The sequence below is a fragment of the Calliopsis andreniformis genome, chromosome 1 (assembly GCF_051401765.1).
Source record: "Calliopsis andreniformis isolate RMS-2024a chromosome 1, iyCalAndr_principal, whole genome shotgun sequence".
Taxonomy (NCBI): Eukaryota; Metazoa; Arthropoda; class Insecta; order Hymenoptera; family Andrenidae; genus Calliopsis; species Calliopsis andreniformis.
Window position 1 is genome coordinate 4,850,709 of NC_135062.1, and position 16,985 is coordinate 4,867,693.

General features: G+C 31.4%; 1 protein-coding gene across 1 annotated transcript in view; it reads right to left on the reverse strand.

Annotated features, from left to right (window-relative positions):
- Positions 1-15,849: 15,849 nt before the first annotated feature.
- Positions 15,850-16,985, reverse strand: part of Col4a1 (Collagen type IV alpha 1) — a 28,136-nt gene continuing 27,000 nt past the window's right edge. The window contains exons 26-27 of the mRNA XM_076382531.1: positions 16,684-16,798; positions 15,850-16,319 (exon numbers count right to left, since the gene is read on the reverse strand). Of these exons, the coding sequence (XP_076238646.1) occupies positions 16,062-16,319; positions 16,684-16,798 (373 nt within the window). The 3' untranslated portion in view covers positions 15,850-16,061. The remainder of the gene's footprint in view (positions 16,320-16,683; positions 16,799-16,985) is intronic.

Consider the following 16,985-nt stretch of genomic DNA (forward strand, 5'->3'; position numbering starts at 1 on the left):
TAATCGAAATGTCCTGCTGGAGGCTGGGGATCGAATGAACCGGTCGGATTGGTCGACTAGTTCCACACCTTTTTTCATAATTAATTTGAGCGGATTCGTTGCTTACGTAGGTAAACAGCCTCGAGTGATTTTCCCCTCTCTATCGTAGCAAAATAGTTAATATAGTCAACGCCAAGGCACATGTTAATGAAGTTTACCCGTGTTTGTGTCCTTGCATTTCTCAATTTTGAGGAAATCGCTTTGATAAAATATATAAGTTATTTGTTTCAAGAGTATCAAATAAGAAAGAAGTACGAGCAGATTTATATGAAGCAATTGTAGAAGAAAGCAGAAATTATTTTTTTATCTTTGAATGTATAAATGGATAACTCACGCTAATAATAATATCACATTTTGGAATCTTGAATAGCACTTTGTAAAAGACATGTGTAAGTGGATAAGAATGATATAATAGTGTGAAGACAAGTATCAATACAAAGGAAACAAAGTCAAACATAATTAAAATTTATAGAAATTTCTTCTGAAGCTATATTTGCGTTCTATAACCTGAAGATGAATCTAAACAAAGAAAGAAATTTTGGTAAATATTTTGTACAAAATATTTTGGTAAATATATATAAGATTTTGGTAAATATTTTGTACAAAACAATTTCAATTTACTAATTATTCCACTACTAATAATTATTACCACCATCAATACTACCACCATCTATTAAACCGTGTAGCAAGAAATGTCGAATTTTCCAGGCAATTGATTCTTTCTGTAGAAAATTGTTACATTAAATTCAAACAAATATTTTATACCATATTAGGCATAGTAGACATCATGTAATTTTATCGTCTGTTGTCAATATGATTTGAAGAAAAAAGATTTTTAACAATCATATAATCGCTTGTGCGCAATAATCGCCATTTGCTTATAATTAAAATTTCAATGTTTCATATTACATGGCCAAATAGTACCAAATAAACACGTAGATTAATAATTTCTTAACCACCAATCGGAATTTTGAAATTTGCAGTTTAATGGCAATTAAACGATTCTGTCTAATACGTTCATTGCAGCAAAAACGTGGGGCTGTTTGCCCCGCGTTGATCACATGCGACCTATGCATACGTAGATACGTATGCATATAATATCGTGACTCACCTGGTGTCTTCTACACATAGTTCTCTCTTAGTCTCATGTGCCGAACGCGTGAATCGCAATGCATATATTAATGCAATATTTTTCTCGGACTACAGATTTTCATTCGCATAATCGATATTTCAATATGGAATAAGCACAGTGCGAAACGAGTTGCAGAATGAAGTTGCACGCGCTCGACTTCAAGAAAATACGCAACGAATGCTAATTGCGAAAATGGAGAAATTCCATTGGAGGCTCGAGGACGAATGAACCGGTCGGATTGGTCGACCAAGTTCCACACCTTTCATAGTTTATTCAAACGAATTCTTTGCTTACGTAGATAAACAACTCCAATCATTTTCTCCTCCTGGCTGCTACGGTGCAGATGACAGGAGATTGGCCTTGTTACATTTGCTCTGTTTCATATCTTATTTGTATATTGTGGTTTTATTCGTATTCTGTTTTCTTGCTATTTACATGATTGTACCTTTTTGCTGGTTTGTTTCACTTTTCAAATATGTTCCGTTCTGAAAATAACCAGAGCGATGAATAATTTGAAAATGCATGTACCTATGTGTAAATGTCGCAAAAATTTTAATTTTAATATAAAGTTGGTGAAAGCTTCGTCCCCTCGAGTTCGCAATTTTAGCTGAATCATATTGACCATTTTACTAAGATCGCATGACAGTGAAGGTTTACAAAATCGTAATTTTTTTAAATTTTAGAAGAAGCATCGTTTTATAAGAAGAGATGAAGAAAGGAAAGAGGATTTTGAAATGTTGCTCTGATTATTACTATTTGCTTCTAATTGATATTTATGTTAAAAAGTTACGTTAAAAATATAATAAAAAATATTATTTGGAAATATACTGCTTTTTCAACATTATCTCCAAACATACGTAAGTAGGCAAATTGCTTATGCTTCTACCAAAATTATGCATTATAGTACAATAAAAAGTAATGAAGTAACCAATTGAATAAGAGAAGGAATATAAATACATACTGACGAATATTATAAATTAGTTGACAATGATTTTCTTAAGTTTAATATTAGTAATAATACTAATACAAAAGTGAAACATGTAACGGATCCACTTTGCTTATAAGGTATACAGTTTTGAGTATCGTAATTTCATAATAATCATACTATATATAGAAACCGTATCTGGCTTACTGAAAGTAGGATTGTACACTTTAAATTCGAGTATACGTATCTTCTCGTCGTACATATCCCTTGAGAATTCTCACGTCTTCACTTGAAAAAACGCAAGATAAAACTTGAAAACAAAGTTCGAAAGACGAGAAATTGTAAGATCGACGTGTATTCATATGTCTATCAGTGATTCGGTAGTCAAAGTCATCGATTTTCAAATTACTAAGACAATTAGTCAATAATTTTGAATAAGCGACATACCACACGGTTCGTTTTGCGCGAATTGGAGTAATAGAATTCTTTGGATTTATATTCGTTGTGATTTATCAATTTATCATGTTTCCTTGGTTATATAAAACTGACGCATAAATTAAAAAAATTGTTTGCAACAGCTGTATTTATACAACTATTAAAATTAAAATTACGAAATTAAAATTACTATTGATTAGGGTGAATGAAATGAAATTACAATAAAAAACACCCTTTATAACAGTGTTTAAGATATTAAAATTATTATTATTGATTTACAAATTTTTCATAAAAAATATACGGTGTCTAGGAACTGGTGGTACAAGCGGAAAGGGGGCGATTCTACATAAAAAGATAAGTCGAAAATATGGAATAAACTTTTTTAATATCATAGTTCGTTTTCGAGAAAATTGAGTTTGAATTATGGGCAGGTGCAAGCGTTCGAAAGTACAGTTTTGGTTTCACCACTTACTGTCTCTGTGGTACGTTAGAAGAATTCCTCTTTCCCCGTTTATCGATCAAGCATCGAAAACTGTAATTTGATACGCTTGTACTCGGTCAAAATTCAAAGTTCGTTTTCTTGAAAACGAAGCGTGATATCAAAACTGTTTATATCACCAGTTTTGGGACAACCTGTATTTTAAACAAACAATGAAAGCTTCAATACATTTGTCGCACTTCAATAATTATTTTGGTAGAAACTAGTTTTTTTTTTATTATTAGGTCTGTATGTGCATGTATAGCAACCATAGAAATATATTGCCCAATTACTGCAACAGTAACTTAGCTAAATACTCATTTTTCAGAAAACTAAATAATTTCATCATTTAGTGCTGAAATTATCCTTTCTATATTAATAATTTAAAATTGTCAAAATTTTGGGTTAGACCAAAGTAGTGTGTATAATTACTGAACTGTATAAGATTACTAAAATGTATTTTTTACTATTTTTAATAATTTCTTCCTGCGTTCTTTACTTGTTACGAAACAAATTCTACATTCTAGTAAGAGTTACTGATACCACCGATTAGATAATAATCTGGTTATTATTAAATTAAATTAAATAAAAATAATTGACTAGATTATTATCTAGTCGGTGCTAATACCTACCTACCCAAAGTTTTTAATAGTTCGAGCATTTCCACTAGTTTCAAAACTGTCGGGTTATTCGCAATTTTGATACGTAATATTCTTCCCCTGTTACCTATATTATTTAATCCTATTATCGAATTGTACGTTTAAAACATTTCTTGTTTTGGTATTCGAAATATTTCAAACCTGTCGCTGCGTCTAACTTTCGAAGTTGTAGCATGTAGTACGTACATCGAATCAAGGTCGTTATTCTTTGGAGGCTCGACTCGGCTATAATAAACACATTGGCCCCAACGGTATTTCTTGATACGCCCACACAGGGGAATCATCCTCGCGCAACTTTCGCAAAATGATACAATTTATAGACACAGTGTAATACGTTTTAAACTTTCGTGTCGTGTCAATGACTACCTTGGTCTTTACACTTTGACCATAACATAGAGCTTACGTACTGAAAACATATTAATCATACTTTTCTTTTGGGTATTCCTTAAGTATTTTCAACAAAAATTATAATATTCTTTTTTTTATGAAGTCTGATGTATCAGCAGTTTATAATAATTATTAGCAACAAAAAGAAAATATAAGTGAAAAGAAACGTAACTGTGTCATAGTTATAGTAAAAATGAAATTATCATATAGAGATTCCGCTGATGACGAAGTTGTCGTTAAAGTTTGATTTTATTAGATCTTTATTTAAATATAATGCAATCAATTGGCACATTTGTTTACTTAAATTGTGTATTCAATTAGGTAAACTTTATTTTGTTAAATTTAAATACTAATTCCAACCTTTTATCCGGTATTATAAATATTTGTGTAAGATTCAATCAACTTTTAAATTTTTCAACAACCTTTTATGTTTGGAACAGTATAAAGGTATTAAGGAAAATACAATCGTATTAAAGAAGATACGATTAATATATATGCAAGGAAAGTTGCCAAACAAAGAAAAATTAAAATACAAATTACTTACACTTATTTTTTTAAATATTTATCTTTGTTAAAAATTCTCTTAATGCCAGGCGGCATCTAATACTAGAAACAAAACAGTCAAACTGCAAAAGTGATAGAGAGGTTTCCCTTCTTCACTTTTACAGTTTTACAAAACTGTAAAATAACTAAATGACCGCTTTGTTGCCTTCTGTTTTTTAAATATATAGCTTATGTCGGGTATTAGATGCCATCCGGGGCTAGGGAAACTTCTCCTATTATACAGGGTGTAATATGTATATGTTTCAATATTTTGAAGGATAGTAAGATACCCCAATTGGATCACAAAATGTCGTATAACATAGTGTCCGATCTGCTTTCGTTTTCCAGTAATAATACCTTAAACTTAGCACTATGTTCTGAAACGAAGAGTAGCTTGTGTATATCGGTGAGACAAACATATTGAAGGAGTCCGTTGACCAACAAAATTCGGTTGCTCGAGAAGATTATATTTGTTTGGGAAGGTCCTGAACACGGGTTAAAGTCCTCATAGACACAAATCCTACAATAGGACTCCTATTGTAAATGGTTCCTGTTCTGTCGATTACTGGGTCAATTTTGAACAGCTGACTGTCAGTAATCTTTTGAGTTATACTACATCTGTGTGTATTACCTATGTTCTTTTCCGCAAGCATTTTCGAAATTTAAAGCTTTAAAAAAATTAAACCGTAAGAGATACAATAAAATGTATTCAGACTTTTTTCTTCTATTGCTCTTCCTTAATATATCTGCAAAATTACAAAATTTTCTGACTTGTAGTTTAAATTTAAAGAATTATTACTGCGAAACGGAAGCAGATCCAACACTATGTTATGCGACATTTTGTAACCCATTTGAGGTCTCTTACCATCCCCTAAAATATTAAAACATATACATGTTACACCCCGTATATTTCAGTATTTTATTTTTGCGAACATAGTTGAAAATCTAATATTAATAGTACCTATATTAATAGTATATTAACCCTAATTAAGATGGTAAAATATCGATATTGCCATATACGAATTTTGGAGATTATGAAAACATGATTATAAATAACAATTTTAGATGTTTAAGGCAAAATAACATAATATCGTATCAATATTTGCGATAATACAACAAATTAGCGGAATATGTTCGCTAATAACAATTCAAACCAGAATGTGACAAATCAGAAAACTTGAATATCCTCATTTGATGAATAGTTTTTAGTCGCTTCATTGAATCAAACGAACATTAATAAGTTAATATTATAATGTACACCGTTAACATGTACATTTGCTAAAACCTAGATGTAGTGTACTGGCATTTTTAGTATCAAAAAAAGGAATGGAGATGTTTCAGATGTTTAAGATAGGTAAAAGCCACATTGTGTGAAAAAAATCTATTACAAGCTGTATTTTCAGTAATTTATCTTTTTTCATTTTATATAATTTTCTGGAACAATATGGAAACGGCTGAATTGTTAAACACAATGCAAATACAAGCTCCATTGAACCATTTAGTTTATACAAGTTGATATTATTCATCTGGTCGACTATTAGATACATACAGAAGCTGAAGTATATCGAAAAAGAAATTAAGTTTCATGCCCTTTAGGAGTGGTTATGTACCTGTTATTTAAAATGGAAATTTGTTTTAACCACTTGAACCTATTAGGGATTGTCATTAAAATCGTTGTAACATTATATTCTTAAAATTGTTCAACTAATAAAATGTTTCTTATATAGTGTTATATATATATTACAACATCTTACTACTCTCTCTCTATATATAATATAATACTATATAAGAAACTAACATATTTAAGATTGAGTCAAGAGATCTTGTATCATGGCATCAGGTCAATCAGAAAAAGGACAGAAATTACGTATGGAACAAGATGGTCATACAGATATTGCAAAAGTCTCATAAGTAGATTTAAGCAGCATAAATTATTCTAGAATCTGCTATAAACCTTTGTAGAATTAAGAAAGGTAGTTTGAATACAGTAAAAGCAGCTTTGTCAAACCTACAAAGTTGACTCTTACTGATCGTATTAAACTCCAGTCTGTTAGAGTACTATAAAGGTCTTTAATAACTTCAGTTTCACATTTTTTCCACTACAGCGCACTTCTCAAGACGCGACCTAAATTGGCGTCACAAAAAAAAGTATTTTCTTTGTCAAGCTCGAACAGTAAACATATAAGCGTGATCGAATAAAAATGAACAAGGAGAACTAGACGAGGAGAAGAAATATGATTTGTTCGCGACACCTGACCTGAAGTGGTATCGCGAGATTGAAAAACAGATATGGAAGAACAATTCGCTGGCGTAGTACTTGCTCTCGCACGTCGATCGTGGGTGACGTGTCGTATTTGTGCTCTGGAAGCTCGAAGTGCAATTTCAAGTGTGATATCCCGATCGTGGTGAGAGGCTCGCCATCCACAAATAAAAAGAAAACATATGCTAATAGATCAGATGGAGATTCATGGAAACCTGGAATACGATGTATGTACATAGAATATGTCAGTTGTGCTTGTTCATCGTGGACCGTATTTGCATTATAACCGAGGGAAACCAGAGATGGTCTCATCGTTGGACCGAGGCGATTTTCGTTCCAAGCGAAGTTTCCCTATCGATACTTTCTGCTTCATCATGTACATAGACTGATTGAATTTTTCAATCTTTCGAGTATTTAGTATTGATGCATTCCTTTTCAGTTGTGCAGTTTTTGCATGTGATGTATCAACGCTAACGAATTTTTGAGAAAGTTGGTAGACACATTATTTGTAGATAGAGAAGATAAATTATAAGGGAATAAATAAATATTGTTGAAGACAAACGAATTTCAAAGTTTCGTTTTTTGTTATTTGTTTATTTTTTGACGTTGCCGCTAATAATTATTGTAAATAATTAATACGATATTTAACTTCAATAATAAATTATATATTGTTTGCGTTTCAATGTATTTATTATTTACGTGTTATACCGTTACTAAATTTTCTGATTTAGAGAAAGAGAGGAATCTCCTACTTTTTCAACTAGAATGTCTTTTGATTTACAAGGAAACCTGAGTTACTATAATATTTTCCAACAAATGCTTTTTTTTATTTTGTATTATAATAGTTAAAGTAATATCACAGCAAATATTTGAGATAAAAACAGAATAATTATTAGCGTTTTACGAATGCATGTTTCTATAGGCAAGGAATAAAAATGATAAAAAAAGAATCATTTTTTATTACATTATCATAATAAAAACTTTTGTTAGTCCTAACAAATTTTCTGTACAAACAGTTAGAAAATGTAATGTATGAGACTATACTATTTAACACCTGTAAAGGGTTTGGTAACAGTCATATTTTTTAGGTAAACAAATACTTTATATCAATAGGTTGTAAGTGTTCAATTCTTTAATCCTTTATACAGTTATTGTTTTATATTGTAATGTATACTGTACACGTTCACTTTACTACTTTTTTAAAATGTAATGTTCATAGATTTATTTTTGAATAAAAATTTTGAGCTTACTTGCAATGTAATTTCACTTCAAATCTCTTATTTCGTTTCAATTATAATTAAAATATAACAATATTAAAAAACATTGATTTCTTAAAACAGAACTGAAAAAGAAATCGAATGTAGATTAATTGAACAACAATTTCCGTTTTTTTTTTTTTTTTTTATTGATACACATACTAATATATATATGTAATGTCAATTGAGCACTATACATACAGATTCTCGCAGAAAATAATTTTCGACCTGCTATGGCGTAATTGTATGTATAACGACACACGATATTTCGATGCATTTTATCGATTTAATAAAATTGATGTAAAGAAGCATTCATTTAATGTAGTTCAGTAAATATAATTCATTTAGTACTATACCAAATTGTTGAATATTATATTTTAAATGTTTGGAAAAAACATTTTTTCTTTTCCCTTTTTTTATGACAATAATTATAAAAATTGAAGTACATATACAGCTACTAAAGGAAATTAATGAAATTAATGTAAAACTTGTATTATGCAAAAAGCAGTTTTAGGTAAAGTTATAAATATCCTTTGTGCTAGGTTCTGAAGTCTGAATTAAGTATAGTCCATTTCTTTAAAATCTAGTTTCGAATAAATTAGAAGTCACTGTAACGTGAATTCAAGTATTGACCTAAAGAAAGTCAAACGAAGTCTTTTGAAACCTCCCCATTGATTCCTTTTTCGAAGAACCCATTCGTCCTTCTTCGGTTATTTGGTACTGGTGGCTGGAAATAGATATCTTTAACAGACATTATGTATCTGAGAAAGAAGGAAAATTTCGTGCCCTTTTGGGAACTTGTTACCAAATACCTAATTGTATTAAATTCCGTGCACTACACCAATCGTCTTTAAGGCAAACGATGAAGTTATCGATAAACCTCTTCCTTGCCGATTTGAACGAGTTTGAAATACATACATACATTATTAAAGAAGGAGACTCTAATGAAACGTTAAAATAAAGTCGACTTTTAGTAAGTTTGTTATAGTAGAAAACTTTGATGAAACTTGTCGTCACTTTCCATATACATTCTCTAACATTTCAAGATATAAATATTTCTTTTTGTTACAATTTATTGGCTTCTTGTGAAGTAATAAATGTTACTCTCCAATAGAGATCCCCATTTTACGTGTATTTTCAATAGACGTGTACACGTGAAATTAAAATATTCGTGTTTGAATCCATATAGTGTTTAGCACACGGATGCACGTCTATCGAAATATACGGACTGTACTACACGGATACTTGGATCAGAATCTACACAAGTACGGAGATCGTGAAATGCACATGAACACGGATTCTGAAATCAACGGGTACGTGGATCCCGAAATACACGGTTATACAGACCACGAACTATGCACACGTATAAGTATACGTGTACTGTGTATCGGAATTTGAAATACATGGATACACGTCTATCGCAATAATCATTAGTAAATGTGTATTAAAATATTGATATTCCATTTTGTGTAATTATTAATGTATAACAAAATACTTCAAACTGGAATATTTGTTTACAAAAAGAAAAAAACTCTAAATATAAAGATTTTCGTCCGTCTGTGTGTAGAATGGGTTCTACCTGGTAAGTTTTATTTTAGAAACTGTTTAGCGCATTTACGAGCTTGAAGCTTTATTTTAATTGAGAATGATTGATCTTAAATAAATTTTTATGCGATTGGAAAATTATTTTAACAACGTTAAAAATTATATGGAAATTATTGTTCTTTAAATAGGCTTCGTGATCGCGTTTTTAAAAATTCGGAAAAAATAGTACTGTGTTATTGAAATGTTTTCCATAAATGAATTAAGGATGGTTCATAAAGGATAACATGGACAGGATCATGTTCAATGACGGGGTCAAGAGTTGCAAAGCGGGTAAAACATATTTTTCTTAATAAAAAAAGTAATACCAAAGGAAGCTTTTTTTTAGAATTTTCTTTTTTATATACTTTGAATCAACACAATTGATTAATAATTTTTTAGTTATGCTGCACGCCAATTATAAAAGTGCAGTTTTGAGAAAAACTGGTTTAAGGTTTTCGTTTTAGAAAAGTCAACAGTGCAAACAAGAGTCTTCTTTCAGAAAGGACTTGAAATTTCAATCTGAAATATTTACACCACATTCTTGAGATGTAAAAACATTTTTTTATGCATTGAAAAAGAAATCGACTGTTTTGACCCGTTATTTGGGTCTCCCACTTCAAAAAGACATTTTGAGCAACGTTTTCTTTTACATACATATATGTGGCGATCGGTTTTAGTTTTCGAGTTATAAAATAATATGTTCTGCTCTGACTCTAAAGTCTCAGATCGGTGAACTTTTCGATGAGTCCTTATCAATTTCGATGATTTTTTCAACCAAAAATCTTTATTGGGTGTGGAGTTACCACTGGGTAGTGTATGGAGGGATGTAGGATACGTAGAATGTACTCAATTTTAAGTATACACTCATAGACCTAGAGGACGGTACAGAAAGTAGATTGATGGGTGCTGAGATTGAAAAAGTAGCGGGAGGGATCTAAGGTAGTTCCGCCATTAGTAGTGCCATCTATGCCATGCCGCGGCAAATATTTGATTTTCATACAGTCTAATTATTTATATATTTTGAATTTTCCTTATAAATATAATGTATTGTAACTTTTATGTAACTTTCAATAATGCATTTTATTAAATGAATCCTGTGATTATGTAATCTACTTCGATCATTCCCATGTTTTATTGTACTTAAAAAGATGTGATTAATTTCTAATTCTCTTAATATCATGTTCCACATATATATTTAAAATTATTTATATTATTTTGAATAACAAAAGATTTAATTGTTGCCTCGCTTACACGGCAGAGATTTACGTCACCCTTTGCGGAATATACTAAATTTTTACGATTTTTCGCTGCAATCAGAGTATGCTGTGAACTGTACTTAATTGATTTTAAACTACTTATGCATTCTTTACACTGCATTTTTGTGCATAATTCTTTCACTACTCATTCGGCGATATATACAATAATTCGATCAGAAAATATAGAAAATGCATAAGAATTTATGTTTGATATGGCATATGAATGAATATTTATTATATTATTTAGCTCATTCAATTTTTGATATTTTTAGTGAACATTGTCTAAATTATTTCTATTAATATTTCGTTATTAAAGCGTTAATAACTTCATGGGATTTTCCCCAACTATAATATAGAATTGGAATATCATTTAAAAGTGTGCACTTTCTTGTATCTATGCTCTTGACTGCATTGTATATTAACAATTTTTTGTAAGCAGATTTAAACGCACAGACCCAACAGGACACCACGACTCCAAAAAGACGCTTTATTAGTAATTACACTTGCCTATAGAGTGCACCACAAATGGCGCGGCACAAGATGGCCGATACCCGAGTTTACCCTTACGTCTCTTGCTTCAACCTCACACAAAATGCACCGACCTTCAAGTCCATGTACACACGCACATTCTATACACACCACCTAGTAATAACCATGCATCCAACATCAGACACATACACACCATCTAGAGGTGACCACACAATCTACAGAATTTGCTTGAATACAATTCTATTTATTTAAAATCTGATTTGGATTGTTTAAATTGTCTGCTTCTGTTCGAAATCATTAAGATCTAACAAAGGAACATCACGAAAATTTTCGATTTTAATGAAACTTGGCAGGATTGCAGAATAGCCGAAAATATTTGACACGTATTTTTTTTATCGGGTTGAATTCATGTTAAGGCGGTGAAAATCATATTTCTCTTAATATCTTGAAAATTATTCCGTGTGTCAAAATGGTGTATATGGGACGATTACGTATTTTTAAATGACGAATCCACCTGTGCAAACAGTTTCTGAAAACATCAATGTGTTTAAAAAATATATTAAAAAATAGTATACTTACATTGCTTCGCTGACTAAATGTTGATAAATCTTTTCACAAATTTGTACATGAATACTATAAGCCAAAAATAGAAAATGCGAATAAAATAAAATTTTAAATTTCAACGTTATAAATATAATAATAGCATTCCTAGTTCAACTATATTTTGTGCAAAATTGAGCCCAGAAACGAGTAGCTTTAAGAAAAACATATATCCTTATAATGATTTCGTTATTATATTATGATACATGTTAATTATTATTCACTAAATGTATAAATAATACGTTATTAATGAATACATGCGAAGTCTCGTACTCGTTGCAAACAATGCGAAAGGTTCAGTATTAGCTATCCTTGCAATGATGAAAATGTAACGAGTAAAGATGGTTTATAAATCATTTTCCATCAATAATTATTATTTATTATATGCAAACAATTGGAGTTTTCCAAAAAATGTGGTTTAATTGAACAAATTCAGAAGAAAGTCCGATAGCCGAGTGCGAATAAGTAATAATTTACAGATCCCGGGTTCGAATTTTTCGATAGCTTTTTACTTTTTTCAATTTATATTTTAAATAATTCTGATTTCGCATACCTTTTCATGGATTAGAATTATTTTGTAACAAAAATCATTAATTTTTTGTGTTTGTAAGAGTTAGGAACGATTTTAATTATATTTTAGCAAATAAATTTGATTCTATTCAATAATTCGTACAGTATTATCAGCGAGGTGGCTATACCTACCATTAATGTAGCCTGATGAATTTGTTGTTGTTGGAAATTTCGCAGAAAATTATTCATTTCTTATTCAAGACGAAATTCAGAGTTACCATTGATCTAACAAGCAAGCAACAACACACACGTTCATTGCTTATCAGCGAATGGATAACAGTCTAAAACGTGACAACTTTATCATTATATCAAACTCCCACGAACACGATAGTATAGCTGTTCATTTATTTCAAACACATTTAATACAATTTTTGACAGAAAAATACGGTGCTGGCATTACAAAAATTAAATACTTTTTTGTAAGGGCTTCTTTACAATACAAAAATAAGTATAGTTTACTTAATCCTAGTTTTCATTCCAAAGATTTCGGTATCCATGCAATGTGGCACTTTGCAACTTCACAAGGTAAAAATGCATGCCATGGTGTTGGCGAGTCCTTGAAACGCCTTGCAGCTCGAGTAAGTTCACAAAGATCACTATAAGATTAGATCACAACATCACAGAAATTATTCGATTGGGCGATTGCGAATGTCGAGGATATTAATTTTAAATTCTGCTCAGTTAAAGAATATAAAGAACATTGAGAACTACTACTAGAAAGACGATCAATTGAAAGAATTCCCGGAACAAGACATTTTTATTCGTATATACCTACAGACATATTGCCTGATTTGTCGGCTAAAGTTTACTGTAACAGTCAAGACTAAAAAATTGTTAAAATTATTAAATAATTAATTATTGTATACCCCTTACATTAATGGGAGGTATGTATAGCCACCTAGCCGCTAATATCGTACGATCAGGCTGCACATGATACGCTTCGACGCGATGCGACGCAACATCACCTACAATCAATTTTCATTTGGTCAATTTTCAAGTGTCCATATTTTTTAAAATATGTCCGTAAAGAGAACGAATAGGACTATATCCTCATTTTTGTTCAGAGTTTTAAAATCGTGCCCGGTATTGAAACATCGCATTTATTTAAAACAATTACAGAAAAAGTCTTTAAAAAATCTTTTTCTAAACTGAAACAATTTTTTTCAGTACTCTTATGCGTTCACTCTATCTACCCAGAAGCATATTCTCGTGCATTTAATGGTTCAAGAGTTACAATTTTTTGAAAACAAGTTAGCACCGTATTTTATGTACTTGTAAAATTAATAATTTTCAAACTTTTGAAAAATCCTTCGACATGTTTTTAAATATCACTAGAAGCTATATATATAGCAATTCAAATATATATACTTTTTAACCCCTGTTTGGATTTTAGACCTCTGTACTTAGGAGTCTTGCTTAGATACTGTTTTTTTGATAGCATCTTGCTGTACAGGTTATAACCTATATAAGTCGATCAATTTATAATTTTTGGACTTCGTTTATGGGATTTCACTGACATGAAGGCACTACACCAACACGGCACAAACCCAATACCGTCTACCCCTACTCCTAATTCATTTCATCTATTACTCTATGTTTTGGTATACGTGGTCGATAAAAAGACGTCTGGACTGTTTGACGGTTTAACTGCCACTCACTTTAATCGTGTCGAAAAAATTTCGAGCAGTCTAACTAGGAATGCTATTATTGTATTTATAACGTTGAAATTTAAAATTCTATTTTATTTGTATTTTTTGTTTTTGGTTCATAGTATTCATGTACAAATTTGTGAAAAAATCTATCAACATTTAATCAGTGAAAACAATGTAAGTATACTATTTTTTAATATATTTGTTAAATAAATTGATGTTTCTAAAAACTGTTTACACAGGTGGTTTCGTCGTTAAAAAATACGCAATCATCCTATTTAGACAATTTTGCTACACGCAATAGCTTTCGAGATATGAAGCAAAATATGTTTTTCACCCCTAATTTTGGGGATAGTTTTCACCTCCTTAACATAAAATAGAGCCGATTAAAAGAATACGTGTCGAATATTTTTAGTTACTCTACAATCTTGCCAAGTTTCATCAAAATCGAAGATTTGCATTTCACAATGTTCCCTTTTGAGTTCAATAGATAGTATACAAAGTATTGTTGCGTATACTCGAAAATTAAAGTCGACCGCTGCATATTTATAAAGAAAAAAGTTGCTCAAAGTATCGTCCATAACAATATATTTCAAACTTGTTCGAATCGGTTGGGAAACGGTTCATTGAGAGTTTCATCCTTTGAATTATCTCTTCTTTCTATTCTTTATTCCTTTACAATGAAACAAAATCTAATAGTTATACAAGTAAATATTGAATTTTACTATTGCTTCTGATGTAAAACGGTAGGGTTATTAAAGTTCCCATTATTTATTTTCTTGTTCACTGGTAATAGACAACTGAAGATAATTGAAGAAGCAGTGACGCAGGGAACAATCTATCGAAATTGGGAGAGTGAAATAGTGTATATGTTCAGAAGTTTTTCTAAATAAAATATAGTAATTCTGTTATAATACAGCTGCATCATATGATGCATTTACATTAAAGGACCAACTGGGGTACACACAAAGCTGTGACGCGGCGTTTGCCACATGTGTTCTAAATAAGTGTCAGACATATTACTTGATTTAGTTACATCCTGTATTGAAAAAAGATACGTGATTGATTAAAAAATAAAACGAATGATGTTTGAAAATAGAATTTTATTAGCTACGTAGCAAAATACCTATTTACTTAAATATTTGGCTTCACACGATTATCAGGCTAATTTATTTATATTAATATACAATATGTAAAATGTGCCATATCGGATATAGGCAGTGTCCGTAATAGTACGATAAAATTAATTCTCATACGGCATTAACGAGATATAAATATTTATAATATTTATATATATATATTACTTTACATGCTAAAAAATAGTACACGAGGCACTTGCGTTTGAATGATTATAGAAAGAGACAACTTATGGCATACAACAGAAGCGCTCGCGGGGAATTCGAAGACGGCCGTTAAGAACAGAAATACGGCGATAAATGAAAACGGCTATGAACGGAATAGCACGACGTACAGAGGAAGGTCACACAAAGAAAGGGACAGTAGAGGAAGGGAAGAATAAGGTAAAAAGCTCAGAGGACAGAAATAGACGCAATGGAAGGATAGTCGAAAGAAACGTGAGGACGAAGATCCGCCGTTCTTTTTATTTCGACATCCTCGACACGAATTCACGCCAGAACGGCCGGTGAACAATCGTTCCCTCGTTTCACCGCGAGACTTTGATGTGTTCCGTGTATCAATAGTAATAATTTTGGTCGAGCAAAAAAAGATCATGGTAGAGAAAAGAAAAAAAAATCGTTGGTAGAGGGAAAAAGAGTAAACACAAACGCGCTTTCATGGGTCTACGTGTCCTTTATACACACTTGACAGCGACTTATTCGGGACCTGAGGTTACCAGCCTTCAAGGTCTGTTTCTCGGGCCTTTGGAACTGTTGCCTGTCCTCGATGGTGGCCATCCAAAAGCTGAACTCATTCGCGTAATAGTGGCAGTGTCCTTTGGCGCCGTTGCACTCGATGAACGGCGTCGCTCGGAAGTCCTCTAAACAAGATCCAGGACTGGACAAAGACTGTCCTCCGCCCTGGGCACCGGCACCCGTGTGCTGAAACGATAACGATGGAAATTAAATAGATACTGTCCTCGAAATGCAAGTGTTCGTTTGTAGTAAGCAAAAATAGTGAACTATAAAGATGGAAAGCTGAAAGGCGTTTGAAAGGCTAGTGAGAAATTTTATTTTGTACTTTTAGATAGCATGCTGGGAATTACGTATATGTGCGTTAAGCAGTAGATTTGTTTAAATACGTATATGTAAAGAATTTAATGTTTTAATCATGGTAAATAAATGCTTCTGGTAATTCGCTCACTTCTCGTTAAAGTGATTGGGCAATTAAATTTGTACTTAGATTATGAAAATTGTTATTTAACTAGAATTCCTGAATAGTCAAAAAGAGAATTTAATTTCTTACCATAACAAAACTGTATCCGATCCAAAGGCCGGACCATCCTTGTGGACATTCTGGAATGCTCAATGACTGGCTATGTACGGCTAATACATTCGCCGGAACTTCGCATACCACACACCTGTGGAAGTTGTTAGAAGAGCATTGTATAAATTGATACTGAACAACTGTAAAGTTAACAATAGTACAAAAAATATCATATAATGCTATAATATTCCAAACACATTAGGAATCTCATCAATCTATTTGAAATCAACTTTTTTCTTATCCAAAATCTGCAGTTTCTATTTTACTTGAATAAATGACTA